We start from the raw sequence: 16,633 nt of genomic DNA on the forward strand, positions 1-16,633 counted from the left end.
ACCTGCCTAGGGGAGAGACTTGAAGAGAGTTAACTAGTCCGTGGGCTTTCAGTCGTGAAGATGGAAAAATAGAACTTGCCAATCTTTTTCTGATTAGACACCATATCAGAGATTCTCCCTAAAGAGCTCAATACGGATCTCTCTTTCGTGCTCCAGATTATACTACAAGCTTCGATTAACAGCCAGGCGGGCGCCACTTCGCACAGTATATAGTTGTATTAGTCAGTGTAGTAACTATTGTCACCAACATATATAACATCTGCAGCCTGCCACGAGCCAAACCAATAGTTTATCATGATACATGATGGATGCTTTAATCAACATCTTTCTTTCCGAAAGTTCTCCCACTCCAAGTAAGCTCATACTAGCTTCGGTGCTAACCTATATTGCGGTCGGTCCAGGTGCCTACCACGCCGCGTCACCTCAGAAACGTCGTTTCATATCACCACTGGGGTTATCCAGTTAAATGTCTCACATAGAGAACTCTAGGTCCTCCAAAGGCCGTTTTGTTGGATTAATTCTGCGTTCCTGTCATGTTGGCTATTGGCTCGGAAGAGTCTGGATACAACAGACATCAAAGTTTCTTTAGATCATTGAGATCAAGAGATAAAGATAACCGTTTCTTGCGAGGATTTCACGTGCAATTGGTACTCATGCATTAACTACTTTTAAGAGTTATCCCTGCGTACAATCTCTCCTCTATTTTCTAAAGTATTATAGTACGAACCGTGGACTCCTTCATGGTTACCGTTTACGGCAAGTGAGCTCTTCAACTTCTCCATCCCTACAGGCTGTGTGTTTTACTCTCCAGGTCTATATTCTCATTATCTAGTAAGCTTGTACATATACAACGCAACCTAGACTTGGGTCCCTGTCGAAGTCCATCGGAGAACGGTCGCACCGGGTAAGAACAGTTGCACTGGGAAAGAATAGTCGCACTGGGGAAAAACAGCAGTCGCACTGGGACGGTAAAAGCAGTCGCACTGGGGAATAAGGAACGAATAGTCGCATTGGGAACAGGCTTGAGGTCCTTGCCAACTTAAGCTCAGTCCATAGCTAGAATGTTAGAAAGCCTCCCTCCCTTCTCACGCCAAAAGTCCAACACAAGAGAATGTTCAAGCGGAAGCTGTCTTTTTCATCAGGAGCAATGTTGCTTTGTCGCCGGCTCCCTTTCGATAGTCGATGAGGTCTCGACTGACCACCTTTGCTAGACCTTCCTTCTCTAGCTTGTCGGCTTCGGCTTTGTAGCCGCCGGACACCCAAATCTCTTCGAGGACGGTGGCGGCGATGACACCGTTTGGCTTGAGAAGACGGATGAGTTCCCTCAGGGCAGGGTCGGGCCCGACATGGCCACGCGTGAAGGTGCCGCAGCATGTCACGATATCGTACTTCTGGTCTGGTTGATCGATCGGTTGTGTGAGGTCTACTTTGAAGAGGCTTCGGTACACGCCAGTCTGTTCTGCGACCTTGAGCATGGCAGGAGACAAATCCATGCCATCAATAGTCCATTTGCTGCCCTTAGCAAGGGCTTCGGCCACGAGCCCCGTGCCACAACCGGCGTCCAATACGGTAGCCTCGGGGTCTTTGCTTGAGGCGAGGGCGGCTTGGGCAACCAGGAGCGGGGCGATATAGTTCTGGGATGCGTCGGCAAGGTCTTCGTTGTAGGAGGCGGCCCATTTCTCATAGAGCTCCATACAGTCTTCCTTCTTGAGACTGTTACGGGCTCCAGCCAGGTAGGTGTTTTCGGTTAGTACTTGAGTTGCCATGGTTGCAGAATGAATATTGATAGATGTATATCGATGCAAATGTGTGAGAATTGAAACGGGATGGAAGAGCAGCTTGGGATTCCAACGAGATATTTGTCAAAAGCGGTCGTTCTTCCGACACACTTTATATACTCTCGGTATGCCACTCGGCTTGCATACTTCAATTCCATCCCTGAGCCCCCCCCTCACTTCACATGGGAAACATGGCCAATCCTATGGGATGGATTCGTTTTTCTGATGCATGGCGCACAGTCCTTCGTGTGTTTCCGATGGCGTGATGGCTGGCTCTATTCACTGGCTTGTTCCGAGGCGATCGCACTGAATCTGAAGCTACTATATGTGGCCTTTCAGGGTGGAATGAGCATATTACATCATTCGGGCTCTGGGATAGGGCACAAGAGCGCTAGAGTTCTGGTGGGGTCCCAGGAATAGCGTCCACCGTGATGACTCTTGGCGCAATACGACTCTTCCCCCACCACGAGGTTCCCCGCGCGTCCTGGTCTTTGTTGACTCTTGACCCGCTGCAAGAGGTGGCAGGTTGGAGGCCTAGGATTGGCTTATACAGTCGGTTGACTCGTCCTCCGTGCAACTGGGTTCGTACATACTCCGTGGTACAACCAAGAATTCGCGAATCTTTCGCATGCATAACCGGAGGTCCGGAGGAGGGTGAGTCGTGCATGTTAATGGTGCATTTCTTGATTTGAGCCTGCGATCTTCAATCCCCGGCATAGCACTACTGTAAATGAACTACCGCTCCTCATCCGTAACCTATGATGTGCATTTAACCGAAGATTCCAGGCCTTCATCCACCCCACCAGTGCAACACCATGGACGCTCTACGAACCTTGTTAATTGCACCATCGTTTTATGGACACGGATATCTACATGCGGTCATCCCGCTCCTGCGTTAGGGTCTCCGAGGGGGGAGAGGGGTGCGTTACGTCGGAAGACTTACCATATGCATGCCAGAAACTGTAGACCTCATTGGCTGAATGGGGAGTCCAGGTGCTCGTCGAATGAAAGCTGGCCAAGCACTGGGGAATCTGCACTTACTAAGCATGCAAGGTAGAGAAGAAGAATGAAGCATGTTGTCCGACCATCCAGGTGTAGCTGTGCAATGAGCTGTCAGTTAGGGCAAAACCCCTTGTCAGCTGAGTACGTGTTCAGAATTCTCCCCTCAATCCTGGCATGACCAGTGTCTGTAGACTCCCGAACTAAACCTACGTCTCTTTCCTAAGGTTAACCATTATTTTCCCAAATGACTAATCGTACTCTTCAAAGATTCTAGCATTAAAGGAAAAAAAATCGTTAGGGTATGCGTTACTAAAAACAGAACCCGACGGATCTCAGTATCTGATCCGTGGGGAAAGCTCCCTGACTACCGAGCCAGCATGGACGTCATTTCCAAGGCTGGGAAATTACGAACGCGACAACTAGACGCCTGACGAAATGACGATTGCCTAGGCAAGTGATCCACTGTCGTGCATCGAATAATGTTGCCAAGGCCCCAACACCAGCCCTGATTAGCCTATGCTGGAAAACACTTTCACTGCCCCGCACGTCAGATATTCCTTCCAACTTCCCCCACATAGAAAGACACGGCACAGAATTCAGCCGAATGGTGCCCACAGGCTAAAGCGGCGCTGATCCAGATCGGCCACTGGTAGTACCTTCCTCTCTCTAGCGCAAGCCGGCGAGTTCGAGGGGCAGATCGTCCCTGACCAGCGTTGAGGAATGATGACGGCTATTCCTGAACCATCCTTTGCTATTTTTTATTTTATTTTATTTTTCCTTCTTGTCTGTTGCTGATGTAGCCCATGGGCTACCAAGTCTTACCGTAATCCGATCTGGCCGCGCGAGAAGCGCCTGAACAAAAGATTCACACCGGTTACCACTGTGACGTAGCATGCATGGTGTTACGACTACGGAAGAAGCGCCAGGAAAGACGATACTTCCTTAGCGCTGAGTGATCCACTTTACAGGCGCCATGGCAATGGGCAATGCCAGCCTTCCCTCAACGACATGCCGTGCGGTCCATGGGGCTGGATTCAGTCACTGAAATATGATTGATCAACGTAAGTCAATGTGAACAATGTGTGAGTTTGGAGCGGGGCAGCCCTTGCACCTTGTTAACAGCACCCCGGTGAGATATTGCCATCTGATATGGGATGTTTTCCGGTCGCAGCAGCAAGGAGGCTAGTTCGACTGGTAGGTTTCAGGGGAAGATTCAAAGGCCGGATAGAGACGGCAGTTACGATCTCAATGAGACTGACATCTGGCTCTCCACCCAGCAGCCAAGTATTGCGGTACCTGCGTCCAACGCGCTAGATAATGATATTGTGTGATAGGCCGCGTCCGAAAGAATCTCTACTAGAGATGTAATAGGCCGATATACGATATCTAGCTAGACCGGATGTCTCCGCAAGACTCTCGTATGATTTTGTGAACGCGAGCTAGGGGTGCAAAACACCTCTCAGAAACCAATTCAACCGGTGTGGGGCTTTCGAGTGTTGTTGAAGCATTCAATGACATATACCGTGTGCGCCTCTTTTGAGCCCCGCCATCCTATTACGTATATAGCTTATAAACGCGAATCCTTGACTAATTCGATCTCTTGCTATCAGCCTGTCATGGCCAGCGTACTTCCCGATGGGCTCACTACCGGGTGCAATAATGGTTCCTTCGCTTACCCGCACTAACCCAAAGTCAAGAAAGGTTTGTCTTCAAGAAGATGGAGGAAGTCTTCTCATTTTTATAAGAATCCAAATAACTCCATTATCCATGCGTCATCCATACCGTCAAGGTTTAGATCGCCGGGGTTGTCCAATGTATCATGTACGGTCGGGTTAGCCATCTCGGTGGTAGGAAGATACGGCCGGGCCTCCATCAATGATGGTCCCCATCTTTCTTTGATAGCCAATATCATGCTGACGCCCTTTGAAAATATGGTCGCTTCCCCGTCTTGGCCAGGTTGGTCAGACGACCTTTTAAATTTGGTTTGCAGAAGGTCAAGATAATGGAATAGGTTTACGCAGTCTTGGACAGCTTTCCTATCCCAGGTTGGGTCATCCAGGGTAGAAAGCATGAAGAGGTCCACAAGAGCTCGGCAGAATTGGAAGAAGATGGTGAAGGATACCCCCATATAGTGTTCTGGGGGAACACACAGCCAGACATCCAACCAAGATTTCGCAGCGAGAAGACACGTATGAAGGCTTTTGAGGCTCTGGGGGTCTGGACTATTGGTCGGGATGGGTGCCTTGATAAAGACCTCATGAATTGCAAGTTCTGCGTTCGAGAAATACATGCAGATGACATCTAGACGGACGAGTTAACGACACCCATCTGGAAAGGGAGAGCGTCGGACATACGATTATTCTTCAGATATGCAGGTATCTGGCGCTTGACCAATTCGAGTTGAGATTGCAAGACGTCTGTAACAAGAGGTGATGAATGACAGTTCTCACCATCGCGGCGAAGATGATAAGATTTGTCGACCACCAACTGAATCCTGACGAGCCACACCAACAGCTCATCTCCAAAGCATTCTTTCGTGCTAGCCAGGATCTCGAGGTTTTCTTCCATGTGGGGAGTCCAACGCAAGGCGTCACTTTTAAATAACGACGACGCGATGCTAGGGCGACAGTTAATGGTCAGGTTAATATCATCAAATGTGCAAGTTGCGGTTTACCTTGAAGTGATCACAAAACACCCCAGCACGGCCCGTCGCTCCTCCAAAGTTCTCTTCATAGCGGGCTCAGTCTTCAGACCGGCGGCTCGATTGAATCCTTGCAGAACGGATTGGTCCTTTCGGGGAGCTTTGTTTATACCCAGCTCGCTGACAAGCCCGGTCAATAGGTGGCTGTAGAAGTTGAGAAATGGCTTCGCACAGTATACTTTTCTGGATGATCAAGTTAGATAATACTGGGCTACATTTCTTCAATGGTGACGATGGATTCTTCGCTCACTTACCATGACATGAATGTCATAAGGCCGAGAAGAAGGTCCATGCTCGGGGTCGTTTCCACAACCAGCTTTTGGTAGATGGTATCGTGCACTTTGGTGAAGAGGGATTCTCTTTCGATCAGGTTTGGTGTCAGGACTGCGGTCAGGCAATACCAGAAGAACGGCTTCTCTTGCATAAGTTCTTGAGGGGTGACGTGAGGCGGTATGTGGATGCAGGGAAGATAGTTAAGATTTTCGTTACGGAACTGCTCGAGAAGTCGTGTTGATGTATTGGACGGGATGTGAACAAAGTTGCTTGCATCATTTAATGCAGGTAGCACAGAAACAGGAGTCCTTGTTCGAATATCGTATAGGCTAAGAGCGCTGGACGACTCCTGAGCGTGCCCTTCTAGTGAAGTCTCACCCTCCCGCGCTCTTTCCGAGTCAGAGGAAGACTGAAGAGGTATACCAGGGCTTTGCATGGCGGACAGAAGACTATCCAGTCGAGATTCAACCCTAGCAATCCTCGTACTTGAAGAACCCTTTCTGCTCCTTCGAAGCGATAACGAAGGTCGGCATTCCTTGCCCAGACGATCGCATCTGTGATCTGTCAGCACGATGTACTTCCAGTCATTCTGACCCTAAAGTCAGGGCACTATAAGTGCAGACCTATCACACCGATCCCCGGTTGCCAATAGTAAGCATTTGCATTTAGCACGAGCGCAATTGATGCATGCTTGACCGTATGGGGCGGGTATTGTCTTCCGGACTTTCCTCGCATCGGTGCGACGGGATTCGGGGTTAGGCATTGGGATCCAATGAGCTTGTCTTCGGCTATGTATCTTTAAAGATTAAGAAGAAGGAGAATCCACTGTGCACGATGGTATAATTCTTCTTGTCAAAGAAGACGAACGGATTTCAGGAGAGATTCGGACCGGGATTCACCAACTCCGACCGGCTGACTCAGCACCACCGGACCTTTGATTGGACACCAGCAAGGGTTTAGCATACATAACCCCAGAATATAAAACTATGTAGAGTATATATGGACCGCATCATGAAGGAGTAAGAAGTGGTGAGAAGAATGTAACTATTTCAATGGAAACTTCTGGCTCTCTATCTTAGATTTACATAATATTTGGAAGCTGGAGGCAAAACCTATTTCGCTGGCCCCAAAAATGGATTATGCAACTCAAGAGAATCATTCCTGGGCGATTGAATCAATTGACAAGAAAGTTATGATTCGAGGCACAGAAACCGATACCCCGCCAAGCTAAAAGCAGGCAAGAGCCCCCAGCACACAAAATGCATAATTGGGACCAGGAATGACTCGAAAGAGGTCACAAAGTAGATTCATTGCTTGCGAGACCGTAAGCCACGAGAGCCGTAATACAATTCCGCGATGTGCATAAGGACAAGATATAAAAGAATGACCGTGTGTGTACTCAGGCTGAAGAGTTAAGGACAGGCAGTTACTCCTGAGCGAGGCCCCAGAAGTGGAAAATACTTTAGCAGATACAGGTAAGTTCAGGAACAAGTCAACTTATTGAAAGGGTCCAAGAGGGGCGTCGGGTTATCATTAAAATCAAGCAGGAACGAGGCCGCCACATTCGTATCACCACAGGAGATCTCATTGGCTGAGTTCCAAAAGATCTTGTGGATCCATTCAGTTCTCTCCCCCCAAGCGAAGATATCTCGCATGAATTCGGTGGTGTGGTTCCAGGGAACGGGATTCGGACATGCTCCTGTATATTGGCCCGGTGCAATCTCGGTAATCCACAAAGGCTTGTCGTTCCACTTCTGGTGGAAAGCGTTGATTCGGGTTATGGCTTCGTCGACAGTTTTGTTATAGATATGGACGTTGTATGCTGAGAATGCGTCTTGGCAACTGCAGTTTCCAAAAAACTCGGGAAGCCAGGTGAGCTTTTCGAAGGCCGGCACGGGTGCAATAAACTTTGTATGGTTTCCGCGTCTGCGCAACAATGGCTTGATCAGGTTGGCGGCTTCTTCAGGCTGCAAGATGACTTTTCTCGGGTGAGAGCCATATAGGTTGTCGGGCTCGTTGAAAGTGAGCATGAAATCTGGCGGATTTGGGCCGTTTACCGCATCAATAGCGTCATCAACAGCTGTCTTGTTGTTACCTAGCATCGGGATTTGCTTTTCATCGAATCCAAAATTGAACGTGAGCCAATTGGAAGCGGAGTGGATCTTCTCCCATCGCTGTTTTGTATATCCACCATGGCCGATGTTGAAGACAACGTTCACAAGCCCATCTGAGCACTTCGCCGCTGCCCCTTGAATGGTCGATATTCCGAGGATCGCCATGGGCATCACGAGCGACATTGGAGAAGTCAAACGCATCTTGAATGGCGCTTTGTTCTTGGTGATCGATAGTCAATGAGTGATTTCAAGTTGTCAAGAAAGAGTTGCTCGATGGACAAGACATAATTTATAGATGAATCAATCAAAGCTCCGGCCACTTCAGGCCAGTGGAGTGAATCGCCACCCTGGACATATTATCTCTTCTTCCAGAGCCCGCTCTAGCTGAGATGAGTACGATTTTCCATCACCGAGCCGATGCAGGACAGCAGATTTCCCATCACCGAGCCGATTGCAGGACAGCATTTGCTTCACCCGGGGGGCCTAAGACCCACCCTAGCCAAAGCCACTGCAAGGCAGCGATGCTCAGAGCTATAAGCACTAGCCTGTCTCTATATTCATTAAGTGATAAATCAAGCTTACGGCGCGGGCATGAGGGGCGGCATGAATATTCGAGCCAGCCAATGATATGATATCGCAGAGCTGCCGATCAGGCGTTCATCGCCTGCAGTTCTTCTCCCTATCCCCTCGCGACTTTCTGTGCTTCTTTGTGGTTACTGCAAGCATTCTGCTATGACCAGGGACTCCCTGCGGGAGTGTATCTTTATCCTGGCTTGATAGAAGCACGTCCTTGGCCCCAAAGAAGCAAATGGAAGATCAAGCAAATCGAATTTTATCCTTACGGCCCCCATGTCTCTCAAGTAGTATGATCTGAACATGACGATCACCTGCAGAGTGCCTGATTGTATTACTTGGGCAGGCACAGCCATCCCGTTCAAGTCCGGGTCGGTTATAAAGCTTGGCATAGCGTAGTATTCAACATACTGACAGCGCCAGTCAGGCTCAGGCCAATGAAGGTTTTCCTCAGCCCGCTTGAGGACTAAAATAGTTTGTTCGTTTGATAAGCTTGCGGCCGCTAGCACCTCCTAAGTGGGCGGCGACAAAGGATCTGCGGTAAACATGAGGCTTAATTGGCTCGTTATCCTCCTTCGAGGAGGCTTAGGCCTACAGAGGATCGACGAAGAGTTCAATTGATCCCGGTTTTCCGTCCATTGATTTTGCTGAGAAACGGACATGGATTGGTCGCAATTGCTAGCGAGGGCACATAAGACAGTTCAGATCTGTTGTGGTCTCGATTGGGGGACCTGTATAATCTACATCATGATCCCTTACTACCTAATGATAGCTATGTTTAGCTATACATGAGTGGATCACTCGCGTGTGAATTACGTTATATCTACGCATAGGGCAGATATTTGAATAGGGATATTATCTTTTTGCTTACTTTGCCCGTGTAAAAACAGAGAATTAACTTTCCCTACTAGCATGGCGACAAGCTGAGCTACAAGTCAAGACCTTTGTACACCAACGACTCCATGTCGCTCCAGAGCCCCAGCACTTGAGCATCTGCAAATGGAAGTATCTGCGTACAGACCATGCCCGCAATCCCCTTGGGTCTGTCACACCACCACCAAAGATTAGGAAGTCCCGCCCAATGGCCAGTCTGTGCTGAACGGCCAGTGCTCCCCCCAGTAAGCATACAAGTGAGCCCCCAGCCTGGAGGGGTTGCGGATGGATACAAATGAGCGATACGGTTCGTGAGATCCGCTTTGGCGGGTGGAATTTCCTGTGCCGCGAAGTTGGGGAACTGGGGAATCTGATTTTCGAACATGAGGTCTACCGTCGCCTTGCGTAGGATCTGCTTGTTGGTAGTGGGAGATATACCATCGTTCAAAAGGGTCGCCAGGATTTGACAATACTCTTGAGGCTTCGCAAAACAGCCTGCCCCGCCGCTGTTGAAGCAACAGGCTATATCCCGAGCATCCTCCACGATCAATGGTCGTCGAAGGAGGTGATCGCGTGGTGATAACTGTCCATCCGGCGCCCGTGAGTTCATATGAGCCAGTCTGGACTTCATGGACGCATTTGGAAACATGGAAATATTATGCAAATCCAGAGGCTCAAAGATATTCTGGTGGAAATAGTCATTCAAGGACAGACCGGTTACGCGCTCCACGAGAAGGCCGGCCCAATCAATATTGACCTAGACGCGCTTGTTAACTCTGCCTCGAATCTGGACGGCTTGTTACCTTACCCCATATTCCCACCTCTCTCCTGGCTGGTTCACCAGCGGTTGTAGCATATCATAGAAACTTCCCGAAAACTCATCGTACCCTACTGGCTTGCTATAGTCTCGTAACTTTTCGTTGAAAAAGGAGTACCCGAAGCCAGCTGTACAGTATTGTATGGTTAGCGTATGTCCCTGAGACAAATGCCCATTCCCAGTCTTGGAGTCGTACCGGTATGAGCGAGAAGCATTCGCAATGTAATCCCCTGTCTCTTATCGACCAAACTTCCATCGTCTTGCAATACCTGGACCCGCTTCAGCTCGGGGCAAATGGTTTCGACTTGAGCAGAATCGTCCAATGAGAGAAGGCCCTGTTCCACAAGCTGCATGCAAGCAATTCCCGTAATGAATTTGGTGCATGAGGCAATCCAGAAAATATTATCGAGTGTCATCGGCTCAGATGAACCATATCCCCGTTTGCCACTGGCATGGGCGAAATATTCCAGACCATCCTTGCCCACCATGACCACCACGGCCCCAGGGATACCCTTCTCTTGGTCCGCACAGGCTTCATCCAGCCGAGCCTGGAGAGAGCCGGTCACGTTGGGGGTCAGTTGACACATTTGCGTGGTTGGGTTGGAAATATGAAGTTCCTCGTATGAACAAACACTGGCAGGTGAATCCATCTGGGGAAGTGAGATTTACCTCAATATATCCTTCATGGCCTATTGCTCCGAATTAGTACTTTTTTATTGGATAGTCCGGTGGACTCCACACGTCCACGGTGCAGACAAAGACAGATTGAGTTAAATTGAGGGGATGCAATATGCAGCTTCGGATCCGCATGCAACACTCTGCGGGGCTGAGCAATCGTGAACACTAACAGCCACGCACTCAGTATTGATTTGACAAGTGGAGTAGGTAAAGAATTCTATAATAATCGGGATTCTATGTGTGGCCGAATGGAAGACACCGAGGCTTTAACCGGTCCCGAGTCACAAGACAGCGATGCGGATCCGCATGCACGGACAATCACATCCGATGTCTCCATAGCACTAGTGCTGCAGTTTTGATGCAGCTTTTATTAGGGAGGCAATCTAGACCTTGCTTCATCAGGCTTTAGTCTATGGTACAGGTATACTCGTGCAGCAACGCCCAGGAGAGGGGGCAGGGCATTGCCTTCCAGAGTCGGACTGATGCATAGCTGGAACTACGCATATGCGGATCCGTCGGTTATATCTATTGACAAGGGTAATGATAGGTGTTTAACCCTGACTGCCAGCAATATTTAAGGACTCTGTTCTCTCCGACCAAGTGTATCGTATCTCAAAATATCGTCAAAGTGAAGAACAATATCTCACTAAGCTCATTTACGTTTCTATCTTCTTGTCAACCTCGAACATATCTACCTTGTACATCTCCATAAGTCATGCCCGTAAGAAGGGAACTCGCCGATAATGCCACGCGTGGCCCCACTGATGGAAATTACGCCGATGAACTCGACGTTGATGTCCTGATTGTGGGTGCCGGCTTCGGCGGTATCTATTCTCTGTACGAAATGCGAAAGCTCGGGCTCAAAGCTGTCATCTATGAAGCGGGAAATGATATTGGTGGCACCTGGAGATGGAACTGTTATCCCGGCGCGGGTGTGGACTCGGAGGTGCCCGAGTATCAGTTATCGATCCCGGAAACGTGGAAGGACTGGACATGGTCAACCAATTATCCCAACTATGAGGACCTGCGCAAGTACTTTGATCATGTGGACAAGGTCCTTGATATCAAAAAGGACTGTGCATTCAACAGCGTGGTCGTCGGCGCGCACTTCCATACAGTGGAAGGCCGCTGGCACATTCGGACTGCGGATGGAAGGACTGCACGCGCGAAATATTTCATCATCGCTGCCGGTTTTGCGGCGAAGCGCTACATCCCCGAGTGGCCGGGCATCGAGAAGTTCAAGGGAATTGTCCACCACTCGTCCTTTTGGCCGGATGAGAAAATCGACGTTCGTGGCAAGCGCTGCGCGATCATTGGCACTGGCGCCTCTGGTGTGCAAGTGACCCAGGCCTGGGGACCGGAGGCTGGGGAGCTCAAGGTTTTCCAGCGCACGCCAAACCTGGCAGTGCCCATGCGCAAGCGATCTCTCACGGTGGAAGAACAAGAGGGCGCCAAGGCGTTCTATCCTGAACTTTTCAGGTATCGCGAGAAATGCTTTGCGGGGTTCCTGTACACCTGGTGTGAGCGTGGTGTATTTGAAGATAGTGAAGAGGAGCGAGAACAATTTTTGGAAAAGCTGTGGAGTGACGGTGGGTTTCGGTATTGGGTGGCGAATTATAAGGACTATCTATATGACGCCAAGGCGAATCGCGTCGTCTATGATTTCTGGAGGAAGAAGGTGCGTGAGCGCATTAATGACCCCAAGGACCAAGAGCTCCTGGCACCTTCGGAGCCACCACATCCTTGGGGAGTGAAGCGCCCTTGCTTGGAATATGACTACTATGAGCAGTTTAACCGGCCCAATGTGGATTTGGTTGATATCAAAGACAATAGCATTGTGGACTTCACGGAAAAGGGCATCAAGCTGCAAGATGGAACAGAATATGAATTCGACGTTGTGTGTATCGCCACTGGATTTGATATCACGACCGGGGGCATGACCAGCATGGGACTTCACAGCATCCATGGCGATAGCCTCAAAGAGGAATGGAAATCTGGTGCCTTCACCTATCTTGGCATGACCGTCAGTGGTTACCCCAATATGTTCCATCTGTACGGGCCACATGGCCCAACGTTGCTGAGCAATGGCCCTACAACAGTTGAGATCCAAGGGCGGTGGATTGCAGATGCCATCAAGCAGATGGAGCGTCAAGGTATTAAGTATATCAATCCGACCGCAAAGGCTGCCAAAGAATGGAAGGCCAAGATCAATGAACTTTCGGACAAGACACTCTTCCCTACCACGAAGTCCACCTACATGGGTGGTAGCATGCCCGGAAAGGTCTTTGAGCAGGTCAACTATGCCGGAGGGGAGTACCCGTATTCCAAGGAGATCCGAGCAGTCCTTCCCAATTTTAATGGATTTGATATCGTCAAACGCTGAAGTGGGTGGACGTTTGGAGGCAATGCTTGGTGTTCCACTGTCCCATGACCTCTAATAACCTTTGGTAGTTTGCAATCCATGACTGATCAGGTTTTCTGGAGCCTTCATTGTAGCATCCCGGCCACAAAGAACAAGTCGTAACCAGTGGGATTTGACAGGCTGAAAGTGACCTCAAGCGTAGGCATATCACGAACTATTAATTTAAAAGTAACCCCGAGCCGATCTATACCCCGCAAACCCCCGCATTTCCCCAGCTTAGTCCGTACTTTATTATCTCTCGGATCCATGTTCACCTGAACTATTCTCCCAGAAACGGCCTACCTTGCTGTCGACTATAACATATTGCTGCAAATTATGTCTTATCGTCGCCGTCAGCATCGTAGTTGTGATCAATGTCGTAAAGGCAAGAGAGCATGCGATGCCCTCCTGGCTGACGAGCTTGAACGGAGTTCCAACACTGCTGCTCGACAAGCGTACAATCACTCGTGCTCCAATTGCAGAAAATACAAAAGAAAATGCACGTTCGACTGGCTCTTGAGTCACAAGGAATCCCGGCATGCTCATAGCAAGAGAGCCAGAAATATCGCTATCGCCCTCTCGCGGCAGGTGAACGATTGTTCCGCTCATTCCTCTCAACAAACCTCCACTAGGCGCAATCCTACAGAGCTCCCTCTGCAAAACATCGAGGATTGCGAATGGCCAACGTCTGTTAGGGACCCGCTTTTGCCGTTGCCACAAGACGAGGAACTAGATGCGGACTGGTTAACTTGGGGATGCCTCAACGACGCAGTGTCCATCTCTCCTCTAAGCGCCGACATGACTCTCAATGGGGATAGGCACGTCAATCCTAACCAGACACCACAAATGAGTACTCAATGGAACTCTGTCGGGGCCGGCCAGGCATGGCAAAGTATCGGTCAAACTTCACTGCTCGACACGATGAACAGTTCTATAACTTCGTCGCAATTCAAGGATACACCCGACTATCGATCATTTGAGACATGGGATATCAGTTCTGAGCTCCCGCTTCACGGTCTTCCACCTACCGAAGGACGTGGTGTGTCGATGCCAACAAACACTACACTGTGTGTGGGCTCAAACCAATTAGCACACAATTATGCGCACTCCATGATGACGCGCAACCTAATTCACATTTATAACGACAGTATGGAAAATGCATTGAGCTGTTGGCTGACCGAGCGTAATTGTCCCTACAGTGCCCGGGGGTACGTTGACAAAACAGGGCCGAAGACAGGTCCTTATACCACGAATAGGATCTACAGACGAATTTGCCTCTTGGATAGGGCATGCTCATCCATCCCGGGTCGACGTCTCACGAGTGTGGAGGGTAGAACAGCAACACAGACACTTCATGCTGTCATTATGGCATTCGCTTCTCAGTGGCTGGAGAGGCCTTCAGCAGACAAAGATATCCCAATACCATCTTCTTCAGCTCACCACGAAAGTGGCATGCGTGAGGGTCTCTGGAATGAAGCGCGTCATGCGCTGGAGAATTCGAGAGCAATTCCATCGTTCCGCGTAGCCTTTGCCAATGTATTGTTTTCGCTGGCGCAACGACCCCTACACGTTGAAGAAGGAATGAAGCTCGACGAGCTCTTAGATCACGATCCTGCCCCAATGTATCTCGAAACGGCGCTTAGGCAACTGTTTACTTTTCGTTCTAGATTAATTAAGCTTTGGCGGCAAGGTCCCACCCGAGCGCTCGAGCAATGCTGCAAGGAGAGCAAAGGGGATAAAAGCACCCATCAGTTGAGCCAGATCGATCTGATGCTGAAGGACTCTGAAGCCCATCATACTTTCGATCTTCTATTCTGGCTGGGCATCATGTTTGATACGTTGACAGCTGTCATATATCAACGTCCCCCGGTCATTTCCGATGAGGACAGTCAGATCATACGCCCCCGGTCACGCTTCTCGTTTCCGGACGCCGTTGATCTGGATGGATGGGATATTAGCTCCTATTCCGTTAGCAGACGTGAAGAAAGTGTATGGGGCGATCTTTTTCTTCGCAAACGTAACATGCTCCACAATCTCAACCAGGCCCGCTGGCCTTGTTCTTACGAGGAGGCAGCAGAAGTCTTATCCGATGCCGCGCCAGTCAAGGTTCTCCTATTCCGTCGCATAAATCATATCAATACCCTGGTATGCCGGGGAGGTGAGGCAGGGGCCATTGAAGAAGCGATCCACAGCGCTCTCTTGGTCTACGAGTATTGGAACTCCACGTACAAGCAGTTTATGCTGGACTGTCTCTCTCACCATACAGAGCTCCCGGCTCGCATACAATCATGGTATCTAGTGCTGGCTGGACATTGGCATCTTGCGGCGATGTTGCTCGCAGATACTGTTGAGGACATAGATCAAGCGCGACTTGGTCAAAACTCCCAAGCCGAACATCGGTATACCACAGGCCTCATCTCCGTCTTGCGTCACGAAAATGCTTTCGCTGTTGGAGGGCTCGCCCAATACTCTTACGACCTGCAGGGCTCGTCGCACCCTAAACTCCGCAATTTTCACGATTCAGTCAATCAAGCGGCATCCTTGACTGAGCCATGGACTGCTGTCCTTATCCACTCTTTTAGAAAAGCAGGTACTATCCTAATTAGAGAGATTAACAAATTACAATGTGGTTACCAAATGCAGCAGGAATCTTTCATGCTGGCGTATCAGCGTTGTGAACACTGTGTAAAGGCACTCCAGTGCCTGGGAAGAAAGTCAGATATGGCTCTGGCCGCAGCTCAGAGTCTATCAGACAGTCTCAACATGACACTGTTGCGACCCAGTCCTATTGATTCCTATCATATGTGCGCCCTTTGACATTATTTCATTCTCCCGGTCGTTTTGAAGCCAGTTCACTTTAAATTGTCCAATAATAGGAAACGGCATAAGTGCTGATGAGAGGAGCAAAGCTCCCCGACTTTGCCAGATTTGACATCGTTAGATGTTGAAGTGGGTGGATATTCGAGACAATGCTTAGTAGTTCATTATCCCATAGCTTCTTGTAGCCTTGGTAGTATCAATATGACAGAAGATTTGTCTACGTCCGAATTGTAGAAAATACGCCCAAGAGGATGAAACTGCAGCCAGTGTGGGCTGAACATAATTTCAAGCGTAAGCAGATCTCAGACTATCAATAACCTAACCATGGCCCGATTTATACCCTATAAACCCCCGTATTTCCCCGGCTGAGTCCGTACCTTAGTATCTCTCGGATTGAACAGCCCTACCTTGCTCTCGACTATACTGTCTTGCTGCGAATAGGTCCTATCATCGGCGTTAGCATCGTACACTGGTGAGCGGGCCACCACTCTCAGGACACAGTGTCGCATGCAAAGCTGCACGCACTCACCATCAGTTCATGCTCTTTGCCATTTCAACCTTGCCGCGCTGCTATCCGAAAGAAAGTGGGGTAGTTGACCAACG

At 49.4% G+C, this 16,633-nt stretch overlaps 7 protein-coding genes across 7 annotated transcripts; 2 read left to right on the forward strand and 5 right to left on the reverse strand.

Moving 5' to 3' along the window:
* Positions 1-1,115: 1,115 nt before the first annotated feature.
* On the reverse strand, positions 1,116-1,766 carry F9C07_3203 (S-adenosyl-L-methionine-dependent methyltransferase; the record flags this gene model as incomplete). Its single annotated transcript, XM_041285716.1, has 1 exon — positions 1,116-1,766. The coding sequence occupies one exon, from the start codon at positions 1,764-1,766 to the stop codon at positions 1,116-1,118; it is 651 nt and encodes a 216-aa protein (XP_041145528.1).
* Positions 1,767-4,518: 2,752 nt separating this feature from the next.
* F9C07_3204 (uncharacterized protein) lies at positions 4,519-5,070 on the reverse strand (the record flags this gene model as incomplete). Its single annotated transcript, XM_071511073.1, has 1 exon — positions 4,519-5,070. The coding sequence occupies one exon, from the start codon at positions 5,068-5,070 to the stop codon at positions 4,519-4,521; it is 552 nt and encodes a 183-aa protein (XP_071366200.1).
* An 11-nt stretch (positions 5,071-5,081) lies between these two features.
* On the reverse strand, positions 5,082-6,517 carry F9C07_3205 (uncharacterized protein; the record flags this gene model as incomplete). The annotated part of the gene is made up of 4 exons (XM_071511074.1): positions 5,082-5,397; positions 5,455-5,625; positions 5,736-6,308; positions 6,378-6,517. The coding sequence occupies 4 exons, from the start codon at positions 6,515-6,517 to the stop codon at positions 5,082-5,084; spliced, it is 1,200 nt and encodes a 399-aa protein (XP_071366201.1).
* Positions 6,518-7,235: 718 nt separating this feature from the next.
* F9C07_3206 (uncharacterized protein) lies at positions 7,236-8,069 on the reverse strand (the record flags this gene model as incomplete). Its single annotated transcript, XM_071511075.1, has 1 exon — positions 7,236-8,069. The coding sequence occupies one exon, from the start codon at positions 8,067-8,069 to the stop codon at positions 7,236-7,238; it is 834 nt and encodes a 277-aa protein (XP_071366202.1).
* A 1,163-nt stretch (positions 8,070-9,232) lies between these two features.
* On the reverse strand, positions 9,233-11,345 carry F9C07_2282880 (beta-lactamase class C and other penicillin binding protein). The gene is made up of 3 exons (XM_041291692.2): positions 10,328-11,345; positions 10,123-10,259; positions 9,233-10,071 (listed from the first exon to the last, which is right to left on the reverse strand). Exons 1-3 carry the CDS (start codon positions 10,779-10,781, stop codon positions 9,370-9,372), a joined length of 1,293 nt encoding a protein of 430 aa, XP_041145530.2. The 5' UTR covers positions 10,782-11,345; the 3' UTR covers positions 9,233-9,369.
* F9C07_2282881 (putative steroid monooxygenase) lies at positions 11,346-13,408 on the forward strand. Its single transcript, XM_041285717.2, has one exon. It carries the CDS (start codon positions 11,525-11,527, stop codon positions 13,190-13,192), a length of 1,668 nt encoding a protein of 555 aa, XP_041145531.1. The 5' UTR covers positions 11,346-11,524; the 3' UTR covers positions 13,193-13,408.
* Positions 13,409-16,252, forward strand: F9C07_2154781 (uncharacterized protein). The gene has a single exon (XM_041285718.2). It carries the CDS (start codon positions 13,547-13,549, stop codon positions 16,025-16,027), a length of 2,481 nt encoding a protein of 826 aa, XP_041145532.1. The 5' UTR covers positions 13,409-13,546; the 3' UTR covers positions 16,028-16,252.
* Positions 16,253-16,633: the final 381 nt, after the last annotated feature.

This window comes from Aspergillus flavus, chromosome 4, assembly GCF_009017415.1.
Source record: "Aspergillus flavus chromosome 4, complete sequence".
Lineage (NCBI taxonomy): Eukaryota > Fungi > Ascomycota > Eurotiomycetes > Eurotiales > Aspergillaceae > Aspergillus > Aspergillus flavus.